General features: G+C 39.0%; 1 protein-coding gene across 3 annotated transcripts in view; it reads right to left on the bottom strand.

The window, feature by feature from the left end:
- Nucleotides 1–21,655, bottom strand: part of LOC134540803 (beta-alanyl-bioamine nonribosomal peptide synthetase ebony) — a 115,788-nt gene that overhangs the window by 34,925 nt on the left and 59,208 nt on the right. Inside the window, exons 1-2 of one of the 3 annotated variants that reach the window (XM_063383732.1) lie at nucleotides 13,059–13,102; nucleotides 8,654–9,062 (exon numbers count right to left, since the gene is read on the bottom strand). In XM_063383732.1, coding sequence (XP_063239802.1) covers nucleotides 8,654–9,062 — 409 coding nt within the window. In that variant the 5' untranslated portion in view covers nucleotides 13,059–13,102. Of the gene's footprint in view, nucleotides 1–8,653; nucleotides 9,063–12,031; nucleotides 12,107–13,058; nucleotides 13,103–21,655 lie in introns of those variants that run through there. The other 2 variants (XM_063383734.1, XM_063383733.1) reach the window with 2 other exon arrangements.

The following is a 21,655-nucleotide window of genomic DNA, read 5'->3' as shown; positions in this document are numbered from 1 at the left end:
AATAACGGTTAAAAAATTTGTTTCCAGTTGTCTCGTCATCATCTACTTTGTGGAATATTCTTTATTTGTGTACGTAAATCCCTACCGCGTAACGTTCTCGTGTCTTGAGAAAACATATTGATATTACTTGAAACTAACGTTTCGCTACCGTTAAATTCAGGCTCGTTGGTTTGTCATTCCATTGCCGTTCTTGTGCGCGGTGGAATCGGTGGACGGGTAGCGAAACGTAAATACCTCGCGTTTCCGCTCTGCCGTGGAACGGGCCTGTAAAATGGGGCTTATCACTCCGGGTGAGTTTGCTTCCTGTAGTAAGTCGGCGAGATTTAAGGCTAAGATCCATAGTTTTGCAGCCACCAGGGAAATTATTTCTCCCATGAATATCATTGTAGGTAAACAAACGTAACAGACATGGTTTTGTAAAGACAACTTTCAATTTTTAAAATACGATGAAAAAAAATTTTCTCAAAAAAATATTTTTTATTAAATTTTAACTAAGAAAATTTTCAAACTAAATATTATGTATTTATAAAAAACTGTACAAGGCTTTTGCTTTGCACACAATGTTACGTTCTTGGGTAATTGTTCCTTTGTGCGTATCCAGTTTATATCAAAGCTTTATAAAGCATATCATCAAAATAAAATTTAAATAATGGAATAATCTTAAAATTATGATATTGTGAGAATGCAAATAATTAAGTATGACCAAATAACACTTAACTAAATTTTCGCTCTAATAGTTACGCGCGTTTTAGATGCCGTTTCAGACGAGTGTCGCGTACCATTTGACATTTAAAACACTTGTGGTTGGAAGACGTCCTTCAGAGCATACTGTATTCCTCTGAACTCCAAGTGGCTTCCGAAACGTGTGTACCACAGGTTATGTAAGGATCGACATGTACAACAGGTACATAAGGAACAACTATGTACTGGCAGTGCATCACCGCATCAGGAATAAGATCTGGAGACCGATGTCCAGGCTGAAAACTGGTGAGTTGATTGATTTTTATTTTGATTGATCGATTGATTGTTACACTTAAGAATGGGCTTCCACCCGGTGGCAAGGAAGCCCTTCCCCCACCAACCCTTATCCGAACAATTTCTGAAACTTCTTCAGATCCTTTCTTCTTCTCGCAACCAGTATCTTTCCCTCAATCCTATTCCACTACCTCCCTCGTTTTCCACCAGGAATACCTTGCCTTCCTCTTTCCATTCGTCTCCTCTCTCTCTCTCTCTCTCTCTCTCTCTTTCAAAGTAGGCGCTCTTCTGATAAATTAGGGCAGAAAACAGGGTAATTGTTCCGTATCACGTATCCAAGTTTATTATAACCTTGATCCTGACGGCATGCGATTCTGTAAGATTGACCCTTTGGTACACGATGCTTGCTGTTTTAATTTAGTACGTCGGAAGATCCTGGACATGAAAATATTTCAATACAAACAATGTTAGGAAGTAATTTTTTTTTTTTTTCGGATTTTTATTCGATCTGATAATACGATCATAATTTACTGTAGTGTTACTTCACAATTTTTGTTATATTCAGGTTCTTTCTATGTAGTGAATTAAGATAGCAAGCTTCATGTACCACAGGATCAGTGTATTCAGGATCATGCCATTAGGATCAAGGGATCGACTTGGATACGCGATAGGGAACTTTTACCCGCTATGTCACTAAGGATCTCTGGAGAACCACAGGATGAAGTTGGCCGCGACAACCGAATCGGGAGAATATGACGTGGAAGACCAGCGTTTGTTACGCCATTTAATAATAATAATAATAAAATTATCGTGACCAACATTACAAACACAAATGTATCAACAATTTAGCACATTTATCACGTTCCTGAAACCTTCCACAGCCGTAATATTTACCTCGACGACCATAAAATATTTATTATCAATGTTAACATTATAAAAAATTAATATATGAATATTTTCCCCACAGTTGGCGCAAATTTAACGGCCACAATATTTTTTTTTTTACCAGTAGGCAAGTTGGCGCCAAATTTTACCCATGGGGAATCTTAACATAATTCCGCGAAACAGTGCAATACATAAGTGAAAATTAAAAAAAAAAACGTTTCATAAGTAAGAAAAGATTTGTATTATTGCAACGTCGCTATTAAAATATAATTACCGTTTATGTAAATACTAAAAATACTTAACTAATATATTTTTTTTAATTTCAGATGAGAGAAATCACTAGTATATTGTCACGATTTATTCTGTGTTGAATATGCGAATTCACAAAGTAACACGAATTACCAACTATGTGTATAACTTTTTTTTTTGTTGAATGATCGCAAGAAGGTAGTAAACTTTTTTTTTTACTGTGAAATCTTCTGAATCTTTGTAGTGTTTAAATTAAATATATGTGTATTTTTAAGCATTTTAAGGAAACAAAAAAGTTTTGCGAAAACCTGTGACCAAAAATATTTCCCTCAATATTTTTATATATTATTTTCTTAACAATTCATCATGTTAATACCAGTAGGTCTGTTAAAAAGGGAAGCTAAGCTAAACTTAATATTTTATTCAAAAACATTGTTTAAAAAGGTTCACCTTGAATTCACGAAGAATGCTGGTAACATCTTATCCAGGAATGTTCGTAAATTTACGGTACTGAGTTGGGGGCGCGTCGTTTTGCCTAAAATCGTTTTGCCTAATCGTGTTTCCCCACCTTCGTTTTGCCTAAAATCCGTTTTGCCTAAAGTTTATTTTCCTAAAGTTGTTTGGTAAATTCATTTTGCCTAAAGTCGTTTTGCCTAAAGTCGTTTTGCCTAAAGTTATTTTGCCTAAAGTCGTATTGCCTAAAACCATTTAGCCTAAAATCGTTTTGCCTAAAGTCATCTTGCCTAAAGTCATTTTGCCTAAAGAACATTTTAGGCTAAATGACTTTAGGCAAAACGACGTGTACTCACTGAGTTAACCTATTTTGAACATGAATACACAAATATATTCTTACTATACGAACAATAAATTTAGAACCTTGTTGAATTTAGAGCAAAAAAAATTTTTTTTTTCCTTCCACGTTTGTGTTAAGTCGCAATCAGGGGTTGTGTCTACGAATATCCAATCATCCGATTTTATGAAGAACTCTTAGTTTATGTCAGGTTAGTTATTCGTTTGAAAACAACGTAAATTTAATATACATACTTTATAGCAACGTGCACTGCTCAAATCCATGCAGCTCCAAAGGTTTCAAGTTAAACCGCGCGGTCTATTGCAACGTCGAGCATTCTGTGCGAATGCGCCGTTTAAAACTAGAGGATGTTAAGTTTGATATTTGCGTTTCGAACTGGACTGACATGATACTGTGATAGTAAATCTACCGTCCTTCCAAACTGAGCGATCAGATATTTTTTTGGAACCTCAGTGTTTCTGTTATTATTTTCGTTTTATTTGGCAAGGTTGTACAATGTTGGAAAATTAAACTTAAATTTAATCATGTACAAAAAATTTCTCCGAAATATTTTATAAGGGTTTTTTTTTCCCCTCTTACGGTTGAACTGTGCTATTGAGCACAGAGTTTAGCCATTAATAACTAAGAAATTTTGTACGGTAAAAAATAATCTTTTTCAGATAGGCAGTTGCATTATGTTGCCGTTTACCAGACGGATCCAGCTAAGTAGTTTTAAGGTGGGTGTGAGTAGTGTATAATAGTATTTCCGGTGCATGTTGCCGACCGCCATCTTGAATCGCGACGTCACAGCGGCCATCTTGGATGATCTTGAACTTTGATAAAGGCGGCCATCTTGGATCCGCATCTTGAAATAGAGCGCCCCACTCACTAATGCTGCACTTTTAGTTATATCCACCATCTTGGATGTGTATGACGTCGTCGTTGAAATTCCAGTTACGCCCGCCATCTTGGATTTTAGAACATTGTAATTTTCGTTATGTCCGACATCTTGCATTTGATTTCACAGCCATGTTTATAGATTTTGACATGTCCGCCAACTTGTTTTTGTCTGCTGGAGGCCGCCATCTTGGATAAAGACACATCCGCCATCTTGGATTTTAGAACATTTCAATTTTCGTTATGTCCGACATCTTGGATTTGATTTCACAGCCATGTTTATAGATTGTGACATGTCCACCATCTTGTATTTGTCTGCTGGAGGCCGCCATCTTGGATAACGACACATCCGCCATCTTGGTTTCTTCTGTTATGCTGGAGGCCACCATATTGGATACCGACATCTTTGTTTCGGCTCCTAGAAGGCGCCAGTGTCGCTCTGTCTCATCACATAAGGTCGATGTTCCATTTTTACAAAATACATTGGAAGCACTGTGATTCAAACCAACACAGCTCTGATCTCTAGGTTGGAAAACATACGCCTTTAACCGCACGGCCATCGAGACATTTACCAGACTTAGAATTCAATTAGGTACATATATAAAAAATAACACTCATAATCGGACTTGTATTTTTTTTTTAATTTGAAGGAATAATTGCATCGCCTGTTCAAGACTGATCCGCCATCTTGTTTTCAGTACTCGCTACCAGGAGCGCTAGTGTGTGCTGTTGTCAACTTGTTTTCAATACTTGTTACTAAGAGCACTAGTGTCATGTAGTACACATTATATATCTGCTAGAGTGCGCTGCCGAACTGTTAGTTAAATATTTGTTCACTAGAGTGCAGTAATAATTTATTATTACTGTGACACCTGCCATCTTGACATTTGGGTGCCATCTTGGAAATTCGTAATTATTTATCTAGAAATTTGGGAAACATTCCAAAATTCATCAAATAAATTTGCAATTAATATACTGACTGATTCGATTAGTTCCTGTCCTTGGTTAGATACGTTATCGATGAAAAATATTAATTTTATGTAAAAAAATACATATTTAATAAATTTTGTTTAAAATCATAAAAGTAGCTTAAGTTCCACACAAACCAGCCTCCAGTAAGCCCATATGACCGCCATCTTGGAAGTTTGTATTTGTTGACCTAGAAATTCGGAAAATTTTTCCAAAATTAACTTACTAAAATAATGGATTGAAGCGATAGATTTACATCCTTAGTTTGATTCTCAGCTAAAGATAAAGGTAACTAAAGCTTAAAATACATTTTCAATTATGTTGCCCATTACCTTTCATGGATTTTATAAATCATTCATTCTACGAAAAACAACTATAGTAAAAATACCTGTCCATCGAATTAAATACGTTGTCGCTATGCCTGACACGTAAGTCAAATTTTCGATACTTAGAATACATTCCGAATAGTTCACGTACAACGCCATACACATAGGTTAAGTGTCTTTGGACCACGAGACCTAGCCATGAACGATATCAAGTCTTATAGACTAGACATTTCCGAACCTCATGACCGTCTTCGTCGTCAGCTAAAAATATAACATGTTTCTAGCAGTCAAGACAACGTCTTTAAACTGTCAGACCTAAAGTATCGATAACATCAATTACAAGCATTTGGATGAGTTAGGGGCAAAAAAAAAATTGAAGCAAACGTGCCACACCTTTGGCTAATATTGTAAAACTACACACGCACTACGCTATCATTTCGTGTTAACATGTAATGTCTAAGAGACCTGTAAAATTAGCGATTTCAAATCCCTTAAGGATAGACTCCATGATCCTCTACGCACTCGTGCAAATTACATCTGCTGATTGGTTACCGACTCGTAACACCTGTTGACTGGAATGACTGTGATTCGCTAATTATTCTGTTAAAGATTTTTCATTGGCCCATAGTCCTTCAGATAAACTGTGGCCCAATCACTGAAGCTAAAATAATGTTAAAAGTATTTGGACTCTATCCTATTGCGAAATGAATCCGCGAATTTTACAGTTCTCTAGCTAATGTCATATTCCGGCAGTGTTCAAATTGTTGTGACGTTTCCTTGTGTCGTCAGACACCAAGCGCATACATTGCAGGGAGCATAGTTTTGTGAAACAGTTGAAATGGCAGGAAGTATTGTACTTACAGACGAACTCGACGAAGAGAAAAGAGAGTGGACAAATTCTATAAAAGGAAGGGAAAAAAATGCAAGGCTCTGGACTGGTGTGCAATCTTCCTCGTCGTCACAGGATAACTGTGAAATTTGAGCTGTGACCGTAGCGTTATATGGCCGAGAAATGAAGATAAAGGTGTAATGCAAGTCCCTTAAGTGATTTCAAGATTATGGACCGGTTTTTTACGCCTAAAAATTACTCTGAAACGCGCATTTTAGCCATTTTAACTCTTCTAAAAATTCATTTTAAAACTTATTCCGAAATTAAAAGATCTTTTCGGCCCTCGGCGAATCCTTGAATGCTTTTCTGTAAAAAAACAGACCCCACACGGCTATCCTGAGTGGTTTTGAAATCACGTTTTTCCTGAAGCACTGCGCACCGTGACTGATTAGCTCTGTGTGGACGGAGGGAAGCCTACAACTCACGTAGTTTCGGTTCCCTACAAAAATTTTCCGAAGATTTCCGAAGTTTTGCGTTTTGGTATCTATTAACGCCACTTCAGCCGCTAAATCAGAAGTTTCCAATGAAAACAAGCATGGTGTGACTGACCTAACCTAACCTAACCCTTGGATTTTTTTTAATTTCAATTTTTGAGAGAAATCCGAAGTTGCACGAACGTGGTAGGGAACAGAAACGACGTGAGTTGTATAGGCTACCGGTGGACGGAGCCTCGGAACACGCCGCGAACAGGACTCGGACTGTGTGGACGTTACGTTTCGGCCTACAATGCCGAGGAATATCTGAACGTGCAGGGATATCCGAGAACTCATGGACACGGAGGCACGAGGCATGGACGCAGGGAGGACAGTGAGGTTATCAGAAGTAACGAGTAACGTAACGATGCGATAGTAACGATTACTAATCATTACAGTAACGAACACATACGGGTAGACTTTTTTTTGACGTGATAACGTCTCATAAATCGATGAACGCCTGTTGCACGCACTAAATATTTGTCACGTTCCGCCTGAGCCGAGCGTGCAAGAACCGGCCAACCGCCGTGCGAGAAAATATTCTATAATGTCAAACAAGTAAAAGGCGGCCTTTTCAATTAATCGTTCGTTGATTATATTTAATCAAATTTTTTTAAACTAAATTTTGTAAAAAAAAACTGTAAATAATATTTGAAAAATTAAAAAAAAAAGTATGCAATTTTTCATTAATGTTTTCTTATGACGTTATCACGTAAAATTATCGTCCGTTAACCGACTTTATGGACAACCCCCTTTTTTTTCCGTTACTGTGAAGGTGGGTTTACGATTGAAAATTAAGAATTAAGACTTAGTCGTGTACTTACCATATGACTATGTAAACTAGTGGAATGGTTTATGATTGTCGTGTGTGAATTTTGACGGGTCGTGTGCGAACCATATGATGACTTAAGACTAAACAGAAATGGTTATATTTTATATTTTTTCGTTAAGACTTAAGGGAAGCGACCAATCACAACAAACCGGAACCTTTCAGCCGGAAGTTTGTGTCTTGGTGTTGTGCCGAGCGAGGCAGTAATTTTTTGGTTAGAATTCGTATATTTGTTATTTGTAATCATCACCCGTTTCGTAAAATAGGTAACCCATTTGTCAGTAACCTATTTCAAACCTGCTTCTCCGTTACGAACAATGACCGACCATGTTTTTTTTTTGTGCTGTGATTGGTTGGAATTAACGACTTCTGTGTCAGTCATGAACTGGAAATTGTAGTTTTGAATTTAATCGTGTGCTCGACGTTAAGGGGCCCGCCTCGTCAGGGGTGTATGTGTGTCAGTGAGGCGGGATGATAAGCGCGACGCTCGCTGGTGCTTCTAGCGCGGTGTCGCCTCTAAGCTCAAGGCTCTGAACTGGCGCGCAGCCTTCTCGTTGTCACAGGATAACTGTGAAATTTGAGCGGCGACCGTAACATTATATAGCGGAGAAATTAAGATAAAGGTGTAATGCAAGCCCCTTAAGTGCTTTTAATAATCTGTACTGGCTGTTTTACGCCTAAAAATTACTCTGAAAACATGCGTTTTAGCCATTTTAACTCTTCTAGAAAAACAGTTTAAAAACATGATCCAAATTTAAAAGTACTTTTCGGGCCTCAGCGAACTCTTAAATGCTTTTCGTAAACATACCCCAATAGGATATCTTGAGTAGTTTTGAAATCGCGTTGTTTTTCCTGAAGCTCTGCGCACCGTTGTGTGACCAGGTAGGCGGAGCCCTTAAGTTATAATTCTTAAGGAAATCAATCGTAATACCCAGGTTTAGACCTGTAGGACCTTTGAATATATATACTGTATAGAAGTCGCCAGCCCAGGTTAAAACTTCTAATACGGTTTTGAGGTAGTTGGTTAATTCACCGCCGCAATCGCCACCATCTCTAGGGCATCGACTTGTGGTGGTCCCTAGCGGACAAGTCTCGAACTCTTCAAACACCCCTTCCCCCTCCCGTTGAACGACGTTGAGCTGCAGTGAATGATGGAAGAGGGGAGCGGGGAATGACAGCGGGCGACAGCGCTGCGCTCTAACGTGTAAATAACAACTAAGACGATACAGGGCGTTACGGCAGCGCACTGCAGCGGTGAAGTTCCCAAGCTGCTCATCATAAGCTTCTGAAAAACGTAGAGTAAATCCTATCCACTCGCGACTTCTATACAGTGTATATATTCAAAGGTAGGACGCAGGGTGTGACTCTCACCCGTGTCGGCGACCAGCAGCGCGGGGCTTGCCTCCCCCAGGATGTGGCGCACCCTGGCGGCGGGGAAGCCCGGGTCCAGGGGCAGGTAGGCCGCGCCGCTCTTCCACGCCGCCAGCAGCGCCACGAGCAGTTCCCTGCCCGGCTCCATGCACACCGCCACCAGCCTGTCCCCCGGGGCGGTCCCCCCTCCCGCGCGGCGCACCATGGCCCGGGCGAGCCTGGCCGCGTCGCGGTGCAGCTCGGCGTGCGTGGTGCTGGCGGTGTTGCCGCCTCCTCCCTCTTCGAGCACGGCCGGCAGGTTGGCAGCCCCGGGCAGCCCCGCCTCCATCAGGCGGTGCAAGGGCGCTGACCGCCCCGCCTCGGGTCTCTCCTCCCCGCGCAGCACGGACTGCGTCGGCATCGACCCCATCTGTCGCGACACACCACCACCAGTTCCCAGTCACTCACTCACTCTCACTCACCTGCAGACAAACAAAAAGGGTAAATTTATTTTCATTTCAAAGTCCCAACGATGCATCACGGCTACGCATCAGCGAAACCGGGACGCCAAAATTCAGCTTCCTTCACGTCCCCCCCTCCCTCCCCCCACCCAGCAATATAATTATTAGATTACATCCAGTAGTTTTATTTATATACTATTTTTCATGTTTCTAAAAATACACGTGTTTACGGTGATGACACACAGGTAGTAGATCAGGTGTCAAATCAAAAAAAAAAGTTACATATAGAATCATAGTTTGAAAATTAAAAAAAAAAAAAACAGAAATTTTATGCTTTAACTCAACAGAGGTACAAGCATTTAAATAAAAAAAAATATATTTTAGGTGCCCCCCAACCACAAACTTTATGTGCCAGAGACGCCCTCAAGGCAACGACATCTTTTGACCAAGTTCCATAACTAAAGTGTTATTAGCGCCTTTAATTTCGCTAGCAGCCGCGAGCTTCGCTAAACGGATGGGTTTCTTCGAGGAGAAAGACGTGATGTTGCCAGAAATTACTATATGACCGTGTGGCGGACATAGAGAAATGACACAAACTCGCTGTTTGTGTTGTCTATGACCTACCTCCTATGATTTTTCTACTATAAAACTGAATTCTCCCATTTTTTTTTTTCACTCTCTTAGGGATGGAATTTCATAATTATATGTATTATATGCCACTATCTGGCCTAGAAACAGCAATCTGTATGCGAAAATAAATTCATGTCGATCGTTACTTCATTGCTGCATGAAAAGACACTTTCGTATTTATATTATTATTATTCTATTTTCGTTTAGCTACTTGTAAACCACGAGGACTCTAGAGACTTGGGCTGTACTTATGAATTTCTCAAAGACACGCAAGACAGCAAGAAATGAAACCATGCAAGTAATCTAAGATGGAAAGCGATGCAAAATTCGATAGGTAACATAACTATGATTTCGAATACCCGCCCGTTTAATAACTACACAGGTTCAAAAAATGCGTTTCAAGCATAGGCTTACTTTTAACTTCTTGCGTTTCGGCATCCTTGGTCATGGTTGTTTACCTTAAAATTTCTTTCGTGAATTAGGCGTCTTTGAAGTCATCTATGTTTTCTACATAAATAAGCCTTTCAATTGGATGATTTCTATGTGGAAAATAAACGCTGTATTATTTTATTTCGCTGTACGTGATTTGCTTTTTTTTTTCTTCAGGCAAACCTGTTCTTCGAGCCTGGTGAGAAGGGGGAGGGGGTGAATACTTGCTTTGCTATACTTCGCACAACCAAACAGCAACACAATAGCAACTTGACGTTCTGATTACCAGAAGTTGTAACCTACTCACGTTTGAAGTTTCATAAATCTGTCTTTTTTTGCCATTTGGGTCATTACATGAGACCCGAAAATTTCGCGGGTACAGTGACCTGCAAGGTGGATTATGTCATATGTTTATTGACTGTTGGGTAGATTTCAAAGAAATACTACTTATTGGTGCCGTTACCATGGCGCGACTTCCGGAAATTTTTTTAAATAGTTTTTAGCTTCATGGTCCATAGACCCCAAAACCATCATCAACTCAAAAGTTTATACATATATATTTTGTGGACACGATAAAATTTGGAGCCCATGCCAAAATGACAGGACTGGAATTTCGGTAAATCAGTAATCGTGACTTCTTTGGTTTGAAGGTCCCTTGCACCCGGTGCGAAGCAACCTCCAAATTGCGCTTCAAGACACAGATCACAAGGCTAAGGCGGCGCAGAAATCCTTGCTACGAAGGACAAACAGTGAAGTGAGCTTTGCAAAGAGGGCAGTTGCAAGTTCCATAAATATTCATTTCTTACTTACAAACGAGTGGTAAACAGGCTTGACGTACTAACAGGCAATAAACAGGGAAACGTGTGTTACTCGATCTGATATGCATGGTAAAATAAATGTTAAAAAAATAGCCCAATCAAATGCGACAATAAACGTGGGTTAGCATACAAACGAGGCAAGTTACACGTATGAATAGACTGCGGCAATCAAACAAGTTTAAAGTAGTAGCACCTGCAATTATCACGTGTGGAATCACTAACAGGAAAAAAAAAACATGTTCGTAACTGTGATCAGGACAACAATTCTATTTTGAAGAAAGTATTTAAGTGACCGATCATTTCGGTATTTCTTAGATTCATACTAACGCTCATTAACACAATCAATGCAGACATGAGAGCTGCGGGAATTTTATTTTATTTTAATACGATAACATTGACAAGCATGACAAATATGAGCGTACACAAAAAAATGCATGTTACCAAAATTAACTGCAGTACCGCAAGACTGGTGGATCCCTTACCGTCGCGAGATTATTGCCCATCGTGCTGTAGGTGCAAATAACGCACATGGACAGAAACACAGTTAACCAACAAGAAAACCACGAGGTGTGGGAAAACGACCAAATCGGACAGATGGGGCCAAAAGACACAAAGCAAGGCAAGTTACAACACAACGGCCGAATTTTAAGAATTAGGCATCACTAAGTAGCGAGCGATCGCCGCAGGAAAACTCAGTAAAACAGAACAAGGCGACCTAACAAGAAAGTATCTGAGGTCTCAAACTCATGCCAAGTAAGGCTATATATATATATATATATATATATATATATACATACACACACATATATAATACGAAACACATTACTGCCATATACAAGGATCAGTTAAAAAATTGGCAAAGCACGCCAGTTAGCAAACATTACCCAACCAGATACGAACTGGCGCAAAGTAGCAGAAACGCAAGGCTGGAGACGACACAAAAACCACCAAGCAAAAGGTTAAACAAGCAGAACATGGGCAGAACGTATTAAGCAAGCTGCGTTACGTTGAAACACGGCCATCTCGTTTGCAACGCATAAGCCACTCCAACCATGACTCACGTTGACCGACTGAAGACATAGTCGGATGAGGTGCCTCACGACAGGAACAGAACCTGGACAAGGGCCTTAAGGGAGTGCCTCCCATTTCAGGTCAAGATTTTATATTTACAGTAATTACAGATAAACTTGTAGACGTTTTCAATTTTTTAACTTTCACGAAATGAAAAATATATACAGCGCAAATTTTTCGCATAATTCGCTGCCAAAGTTAAATGTTTAACGTTTTTAGGTTGTACAAATAAGGAGAATAAAATTTATTGCAGAACTGGAACTTTTTTAGGTTTAACTGCAATGCCACTGGCTACTTCAAGAAATGGTTTCAAATTCTTTCAGAAAAAAATAATTAATTTTACCTGGCATTTCAAAATTCTCAAATTTGTTACGATTTTGACAGCCAAGACACAAATAATGAGTTTTTGTGATAGAAATGCAAACCACACGTTTCAGTTCTGCAATAAATTAAATTCTCCTTATTTGTACAACCCAAAAACGTTAAAAATGTAACTTTGGCAGCTAATTATGCAAAAAGTATGCGCTGTACATATATTTTTTATTTCCTGAAAGTTAAACAATTGAAAAAGTCTAAAAGTTGATCAGTGATTAATATAAATATAAAATCATGACCTAAAATGGGAGGCACCCCCTTAAGGGTCAGCTTCGTCAGGGGTGTGTGTTAGTGTGACGGGATGATAGCGCGACGCTCGCTGGTGCTTCTAGCGCGGTGTCTCCTCTGGACTGGCGCGCAGTCTTCTCGTCGTCACAGGATAACTGTGGAATTTGAGCGGTGACCGTAACAAATACATGGCGGATAAATGAAGATAAAGATGTAATGCAAGTCCCTTAAGTGCTTTCAAGAATCTGTACCGGTTGTTTTACGCCTAAGAATTACTCTGAAAACATGCGTTTTAAGCCATTTTAACTCTTCTAAAAAAATACAGTTTAAAAACTTAACCCGAAATAAAAAGTACATTTTCGGTCTTCAGCGAACTCTTAAATGCTTTTCGCAAGCAAACCCACATTCGGATACCTGGAGTAGTTTTGAAATCGCGTTGTTTTTTCTGAAGCTCTGCTGCACACCGTGTGTTGTGTGTGCCCGGGTAGGCGGGGGTCTTAAGTAGGCTAGGCAAAGCCCTAATGCGCCGACGCGATTGTAGGGATAGGATAAGGAGGGGGGGAGTGACGGGAGGGCGACTGAAGTCACGAAGAACCTAAGGCGTAGTCCGCTGCAGGTTATTTAGTGTGTCGTATAAATCTGTCAATCATAATAGACAAATATTATTGGGAGGGGAAAAATTATACTGTCTGATGAAAGGTTTTGATACTCTTTGTCTATGCTTGAAATATTGCCTTTCATTTTGAATCTGATCGACGAAAGAACTTTCTTTTTTTGTCGCATTGAGCTTGGTCGACGAAGAAACACATAATTGCGATACAACTCGTGAATCATTTATTCCTAAAAATAACTACGCCATTTAGAATTTACTTTCTCCAACCACAAGGCCAGATTCGTAAATAAGCGACATGAGCGAGAGCAATGACGTAGCATGTAACTGACGCAAGAAAATCACCGCCGTTTATAAAAAACACGAACAGCCGAAAGACATCACCAGCTCTACAACTTGAAATTGTGAAACAGAAGAAAACAAATTTCTTCCCCCTGGGATTCATTCTTTGAATTCATATTTATCATGAGAAAAAAAATTGGCTGTCTGTAAAGTCGGTTTTCGGACGATAGTTTAACGTGACAACGTCATAACAAAACATTGATGAAATGATTGCATACTTTTATGGATAAAATTGAATCTCTTTTATTGAATTATCACTATTTTGTATGGATACAAAGAAGGAGTGAAATGAAATCTACAATTTAATTGATAAATTTACTTTTATTTGCACTCATTAATTCAAATATGTTTATTAATTTAACGAAGAGATTATTTTAACTATAACTTTTATACATGTTTGCTATTTAACTTCTTCCAATCTGTGTTATTCTGTTAAGGATAGGACGATGATAGGAAAAGTAGAAAACGAATGGGAGTGTTTCAAGTTTAATGTGCCTCGAAAAAGTCAAACCGATGGTTGTTCCAATCGAGTGGAAGAGAGATAGATGCGGCGCAAGCGTACAATGAGCGTAACGGGACACAGCGTAACGGGAAAATGTGCGTAACGGGAAAATGAGTCATCCTTTTTCGTGCGTGCAGCCGGTGTTCATCGATTTATTAGACGTAACGTCAAAAAACAAGTGAAAAGAGAATCAGAAAATCATAGCAAATTAGCTACTTATAGATTATTTTATAAGGATTATTGAAATACTTAGTGTGCTACAATAATGTACTTCGTTCCCATTATAGCCCGACACACCTCATACACAGAAGCGGCGGGAATGTTTTTTTTTCCAAGTAGTCTATATTGAATTTCGGTTCGCACACGTGTTACTTTAAGCATGTCTTTCCATAAAAACAATACCATCACATTTCATGTATTTAATAACAAATTAGATACCTATGTGTATTTATGACTTCTTTTTAAAGAAATCATAAAATAAATATTTTGCTTAAGAACAAAGTATTAAAAACAATTAAACGAATAATGAAACGTTCAGTTTCTTCAAGAAAAAAAATTCACTTAAAAGGTTGGAGCTCTGAAAGTCTGCTATTCCCTGAAGATTTTCTTTTAAGTGTGACGGTAAATTTTCTTTTAAAATCCGGCGGTAGAGAAGGGGGAAAAAAAATATGAAATTAATTATACGATGGTTTTCTTCCTTCATAAAACCCTGGCTACGGTATCGGTGGTCACCTTCGTCGACCGTTCCTCAGGTGTGATTGGTATGGCCATGAAAATTTCGCGAAAAGATCTCGAGAGTAGCTGGAAGTTAAAACACTGTAGCATCGTCTGTGTTTCGTGATTGGGTGAGAGTTACTTTGAGGTGCATGTCGATTGTTACGACAACCAATCACGCTGATTCAGTGTGGAAGCAAACTCGTCCTTGGTGGCTCGTGCAAACAAGGCAACGACTTCTCTCGCAGAACGGCCGCCAATCACAAGGAAGAAACCGCTGGTGTGGGTATACCTTGTTGCAGTCTAGCAGGCGTTCAGATTTTTTTTTTTTTTTTCGCGAAAATTTCCTGCCCCTAGTGATTGGAGTCCGCCCTGTTGGTCGGATATACAAACCGCGAAGTGGCATGTTTCTTTCGGTCGCTGTTCTTGTCTTGTGCGCAGCAATTCCCGCGCAGCTGCCAGACCACGCCTCTTTTTTCGAGCAATTACAGTTAGTTACCTCGTTACCGCCAGCACAGCGTCCGGTCAACTCAACTGCGCCCCGTTGGGCAATTGTCTGGCCCGTCCCCCTTTCTCTGCTCGTCTCCCGTCCGTCTTAATTAAGGACGCGCGAAGGCGTAACAACAATTAATCATCTGTCTTCCTCCCCACTTCAATTCTTAAGGCCCCACTTAGGAAAAAAAAAGGAGGGGGGGGGGGTTGCTTGTCTGTAAAATCGGTTTACGGACGATAATTTTACGTGATAACGTCGTAAGAAAACATTGATGAAAAATTGCATACTTCTTAATTTTCAAATATTATTTACAGTTTTTTGCAAATTAAATTTAAATAATTTTGTTTAAATATAATCACGAAACAATTAGTTAAAAAAGCCCGCCCTTAACCTGTTTGATATTACATAAGATTTTCTCGCACAGTGGTTGGCCGGTTCTTGCACGCTTAGGCTCAGGCGGAACGTGACAATTTTTCGTGCGTGCAGCCGGCGTTCATCGATTTATAAGACGTTATCACGTCAAAACAATTTCTGTACTTTTACAAAAGACTCCTTCGGAAAACAAGTCGCCAAGAAATAGTTTGTGACACACCACAAGCCAAGATAATGCATTTTTTGTACGTCACGTGGCTATGGTTATTTTTTTTTCCTGCATCCCCACTTCGATTCTTATCGCACCACTTAGAAAAGAAAAAAAAATCAGGACTTTTAGAAAAGAAATTCTTTTGGAAAAAAAAGTCGCCAAGAAATATAGCCTAGTTTGTGATACCACAAACCAAGATAATGTATTTTTTGTACGTCACGTACGAAGAAGTGCATTAACACTTCGATTCTTATCGCACCACTTAGAAAGGAAAAAAAATTCTGTACTTTTACAGAAAAAAAGTCACCAAGAAATAGTTTGTGATACCACAAACCAAGATAATGCCTTTTTTTGTACGTCAGGTGGCTATGGATTGTTTTCCCTGCATATATGAAACATGTGTTTCGAGATAATAGGTACTCAATAATTCTTACAAAAATTGGCGCATAATTTTATATTTTAATTGATGTTTCATTCAAGCATATTTTTTCTTTAAAAAGTTATGAAAATGATAGTCGAATATTCAATAACTGGAAAGCTATTGGAGGTACTGGGTCAACGCGAAGCATAAATGCGCGGGTATGGATCCGAGCCCAATGTAACTGTGAACACAATATTTTGTAGTAATACAGTTTTTTAATTATAATGTGAATGTATAAATTTAGAAATATATCTGTAATCAAACACGAATATTACTGTTCCATTTAGGAAAAAAATTGGTTGTCTGTAAAGTCGGTTTACGAACGATAGTTTAACGTGACAACGTCATAACAAAACATTGATGAAATGATTGCATAGTTTTATGAATAAAATTGAATCATTTTTATTGAACTATCACTATTTTGTATGGATACAAAGAAGGAGTGAAATGAAATCTACAATTTAATTGATAAATTTACTTTTATTTGCACTCATTAATTCAAATATGTTTATTACTTTAACGAAGAGATTATTTTAACTATAACTTTTATACGTGTTTGCTATTTAACGTCTACCAATCTGTGTTATTCTGTTAAGGATAGGACGATGATAGGAAAAGTAGGAAACGAATGGGAGTGTTTCAAGTTGAATGTGCCTCGAAAAAGTCAAATCGATGGTTGTTCCAATCGAGTGGAAGAGAGATAGATGCGGCGCAAGCGTACAATGAGCGTAACGGGACAATGAGTCATCCTTTTTCGTGCGTGCAGCCGGCGTTCATCGATTTATTAGACGTCACGTCAAAAAAAAATTACAGTGTAAGGGAACGTGAAAAAGCCGTGTTCCAGCCATTTAATATCATTTTCTCAACACACACTCATAGCTCGAGAGTTCAAGAGGGTCACGAGGTTCGAAGACCGCATTTCAGGGAAACAGGTCGTTAATCCGGCATTCCATGGGTCGGCACATTCTGTAATCCGACACCAATTGAGACATTCACGTTATTTATTTATTTTTGACGTGACAACCAACGTCTAATAAATCGATGAACGCCCTGCTCGCACGCACGAAAAAGTGTCCCGTCACGCACATTGTCCCGTCACGCTGTGTCCCGTTACGCTCATTGTACGCTTGCGCCGCATCTATCTCTCTTCCACTCGATTGGAACAATCATCGATTTGACTTTTTCGAGGCACATTAAAACTTGAAACACTCCCATTCGTTTCCTACTTTTCCTATCATCGTCCTATCCTTAACAGAATAACACAGATTGGAAGAAGTTAAATAGCAAACATGTACCTATAAGAGTTATATTTAAAATAATCTCTTCGTTAAAGTAATAAACACATTTGAATTAATGAGTGCAAATAAAAGTAAAATTTGTCAATTAAATTGTGGATTTAATTTCACTCCCTCTTTGTATCCATACAAAATAGTGATAATTCGATAAAAAAATGATTCAATTTTATTCATAAAAGCATGCAATAATTTCATCAAAACTTTTGTAATGACGTTGTCACGTTTAACTATCGTCCGTAAACCGACTTTACAGACAACTAATTTTTTTTTTGCGGGTGTGTTCGAATTGTTCACCTTGGCCGCCAGGTGGCATACAGCGTTGCCAGCGGATTTTATCTTACGACCGGTTTTTCATTCTTCTACAGTGTTTCCTGTTTTCTAGCGGGTTGCATATCACATTTCACGGGTGCGTTCACGCGATTATTTTTTTTGACATGATAACGTCTTATAAATCGATGAACGCCGGCTGCACGCACGAAAAATTGTCACGTTCCGTCTGAGCCGAGCGTGCAAGAACCGGCCAACCACCGTGCGAGAAAATATTATATAACTAGCTGCCCGATCCGGCTTCGCACGGTTGTATTAATTGGGGGGGGGGGGGGGGGGAAATGAGACCAAATCTCTTATTTACAGTTATAATAAATGAAATAAAATGAAAATTAATTAATTTTGACAAAAATTTAATACAATGCTTTGTAATGTACCGAATAAAAAACGAATAGCACAGATGGTTTCCAGACTCTCGAGCACGCAACGTTGTCATGGAGACGAAGTGCCCACTGTTTCCCGGGCTTAAACACCAATCAACATTGATGATCAGTTTATTATTAATAATAAATTTTTAAGACCATTGATCGAAATAAAAACTACCCTATCTCTCAAGTTGGAAAAAATTACACATAAATGCCCATTTTCATCGAAATCAGTTGACTTGGTGAAGGGGACCTTTTTAGAAATCAGATGTAGTTAGTAATTGTCTTCTTAATTTGAATAATTTATATCACTTTCAAATCCCGACCGACTTTGTTCTACCAGTGTATAGTTATTTACCTGTATATATCTAAAAATTGGTGGTCTGTATTTAATGAGTGATGAGGACTACACTAACAATGAAATAGTCGTTGCCATGGAGACGAATGAAGCATCAACAATGCTACAGCCGTTGCCGTGGTGATTTTCTGCCAACTCATACATACATCACATTAGAAAACTCTAAAATTATAAGATTAAGACCATTAATCGAAATAAAAACTATCCTATCTCTCAAGTTGGAAAATATTACACCTAAATGCCAATTTTCATCGAAATCGGTTAAGTGGTTTAGGAGTCCATTGAGGACAAACATTGTGACACGAGATTTATATATATTAAGATATCAAACAGGTTGAGGCGGCCTTTTCAACTAATTGTTCGTTGATTATATTTAAACATATTATTTAAATTAAATTTTGTAAAAAAACTGTAAATAATATTTGAAAATTAAAAAGTTTGCACTTTTTCATCAATGTTTTCTTATGACGTTATCACGTAAAATTATCGTCCGTAAAACCGACTTTACAGACAACCCCCTTTTTAAACAGACATTAAATATCATTGTTTATAAGGAATTACTTAATTAATTGTAGTATTTTTAAAAAGTTAATACATCCTAACACTTTATGGCTTATTATTTTTTTATCCACTTAATAAACTGTTCCTACAAATAAAGATGCGATTGTATCAAATATTCATAAATAATGGGAGGTATTTGTAATAAGGCGAAAATATTTAATAATTCTAACAAAATTCCTATTTAAAGTACCTAAATGAAATCTCAGTGTAAACGATGGCTAAAACTTTGTTAAAAATAATTCAGGTGCGAGATTTTTTAAGGATACAAACGCTCATCTGTAATTTATTTTTTTTTTTTTGGAAAAGAATGTTGGTTGCTTGACTTTTGGGTTGTAGCCACGTCGAAGGCGAATATATCATCGACGTTTCGGTCGACGTTGCAGTCGCCATCAACAGGGAGCAGTTACCTACAGAGGTAATGCATCATACTGCTGACCGGGGCAGTCAGTGTGTGTGCGCGAGGTCAGGAACCGAAGTTTCTATAACTCGCTTAGTGCATTACACTCTAAACTGTTGTAGAATCACTTGGATCGACGGGCGGAGGGTGTGCCTGTGTGTGCGCTGGTTGGTTGTTGTAAAGCTAAAGAAAGTTACGTGTACCTGTCGTCGGCTTGGGGGGGGGGGGGGGGAATTGAAACTCCCCACCAGCTTTGAATATATTTATACTGTATAGAAGTCGCCAGCCCAGGTTAAAATTTCTAATACGGTTTTGAGGTAGTTGGTTAATTCACCGCCGCAATCGCCACCATCTCTAGGGCATCGACTTGTGGTGGTCCCTAGCGGACAAGTGTCGAACTCTTCAAACACCCCTTCCCCCTCCCCCTGAACGAACTTGAGCTGCAGTGAATGAAAGGTGGGGGGTTGCGGGGAATGACAGCGGGCGACAGTGCTGCGCTCTAACGTGTAAATAACAACCTAAGACGATACAGGGTGTTACGGCAGCGCCCTGCAGCGGTGAAGTTCCCAAGCTGCTCATCATACGCTTCTGAAAAACGTAGAGTAAATCCTATCCACTCGCGACTTCTATACAGTAGGCCTATATATATTCAAAGCCACCAGTTAGGTCAGCTAACTGGCGTGACGTGGTGTCGTGTCCATGAGCATTAGAGGCATGCAAGTGTGCTGAAATTACAAGTGACCTAATTAGCAGAGACCTGTAAAATTCGCGAATTCAAATACCTAAAGGTTAGACTCCATGATCCTCCATGCACTCGTGCAAATTACATCTGCTGATCGGTTACCGACTCGTAACACCTGTTGACTGGAATGATCGTGATTCGCTAATTCATTCTTCTGTTAAAAGATTTTTCATTGGCCCAGAGTCCTTCAGATAAACTGTGGTGTAATCACCGAAGCAAAATAATGTCAAAAGTATTTGGACTCTATCCTATCGCGAAATGAATCCGCGAATTTTACAGGTCTCTACTAATTAGTCTCGGGTGTGGCGTGTAGTTGTAAAGTTATGAGGGCCGCTCCAGAGAAATCCTCCAGACACAGGCACGGTTAAGGACTGTTATTGCACGTTATCCTGCATTTTTTAATACTCTCGCCTGGGAGGGGAGTGTTTCCCGATTGGCTGCAGCTGTGGGCCAATCAAAACCTTCCTTTCTTCTGGTCGACCAGACCAGAGGAGAAGAGGGCCACTGATTGGCCGGCACTCTCCTAGCCAATCACAGAAGCCCAGCTCCGATTAGACATAAATTGCTCATAAATTGTGTCAGGCATAAGGTAGTTATCAAACCAACAACCATCGTTTTCTAAGTCGTTTGTTTCTAAGTTAAGGTAATTCTAGGTTATTATTTGCTACCTAATGACGTTTCTAAGCTGAGTGTTGCTAAGTTTTAATAGATCTAAATTACGGTAATCTAGGTTATGACATTTCTTTGCTGTGTGGTTTGGCGTTGTTTGTTTCTAAGTTACATATTTGTAAGTTATAACAGTTATTAAGTTGTGTGCTTCATAATAATAATTCTCTAAGTTAGAATTATTTTAAAGTTTTACTTTCGCAATTATAATATTTGTAACTTATGACAGTTGTAAGTTATTAGGAATTATTAAAAAAAAAATTATAAATGGATACAATTCTAAGTCGACTTACCAAGTTACGTATGAATCACTTTACATAAGTATGGTACCAAAGTGAACCCACGTCCACCCACGACTCCGTGTGCAAGTCACGGACAGGGCCGTAACTAGGCGGGGGGGGGGGGGGGAGGGGGGGGAGGAGGTAAGCGGGGCATACGCCCCGGGCGCAAAGCTGTGGGGGCGCCGAAATCGCCTGCATTTTAATTCCTACTACAACTGGTAACTGGTAAAAAGTTTTTTTAACTTGCATGCCAGGAATGTCTAATCTGATTTACAATATAACGTCTCAACATATTTAATGAACAAGTCTAGTGATTTTACGGACTACTTTATGGACATAGTGGGTTCATGCATG

This window comes from Bacillus rossius, chromosome 17 (genome assembly GCF_032445375.1).
Source record: "Bacillus rossius redtenbacheri isolate Brsri chromosome 17, Brsri_v3, whole genome shotgun sequence".
Taxonomy (NCBI): Eukaryota; Metazoa; Arthropoda; class Insecta; order Phasmatodea; family Bacillidae; genus Bacillus; species Bacillus rossius.
This window is presented reverse-complemented; position numbering and strand designations above follow the sequence as displayed.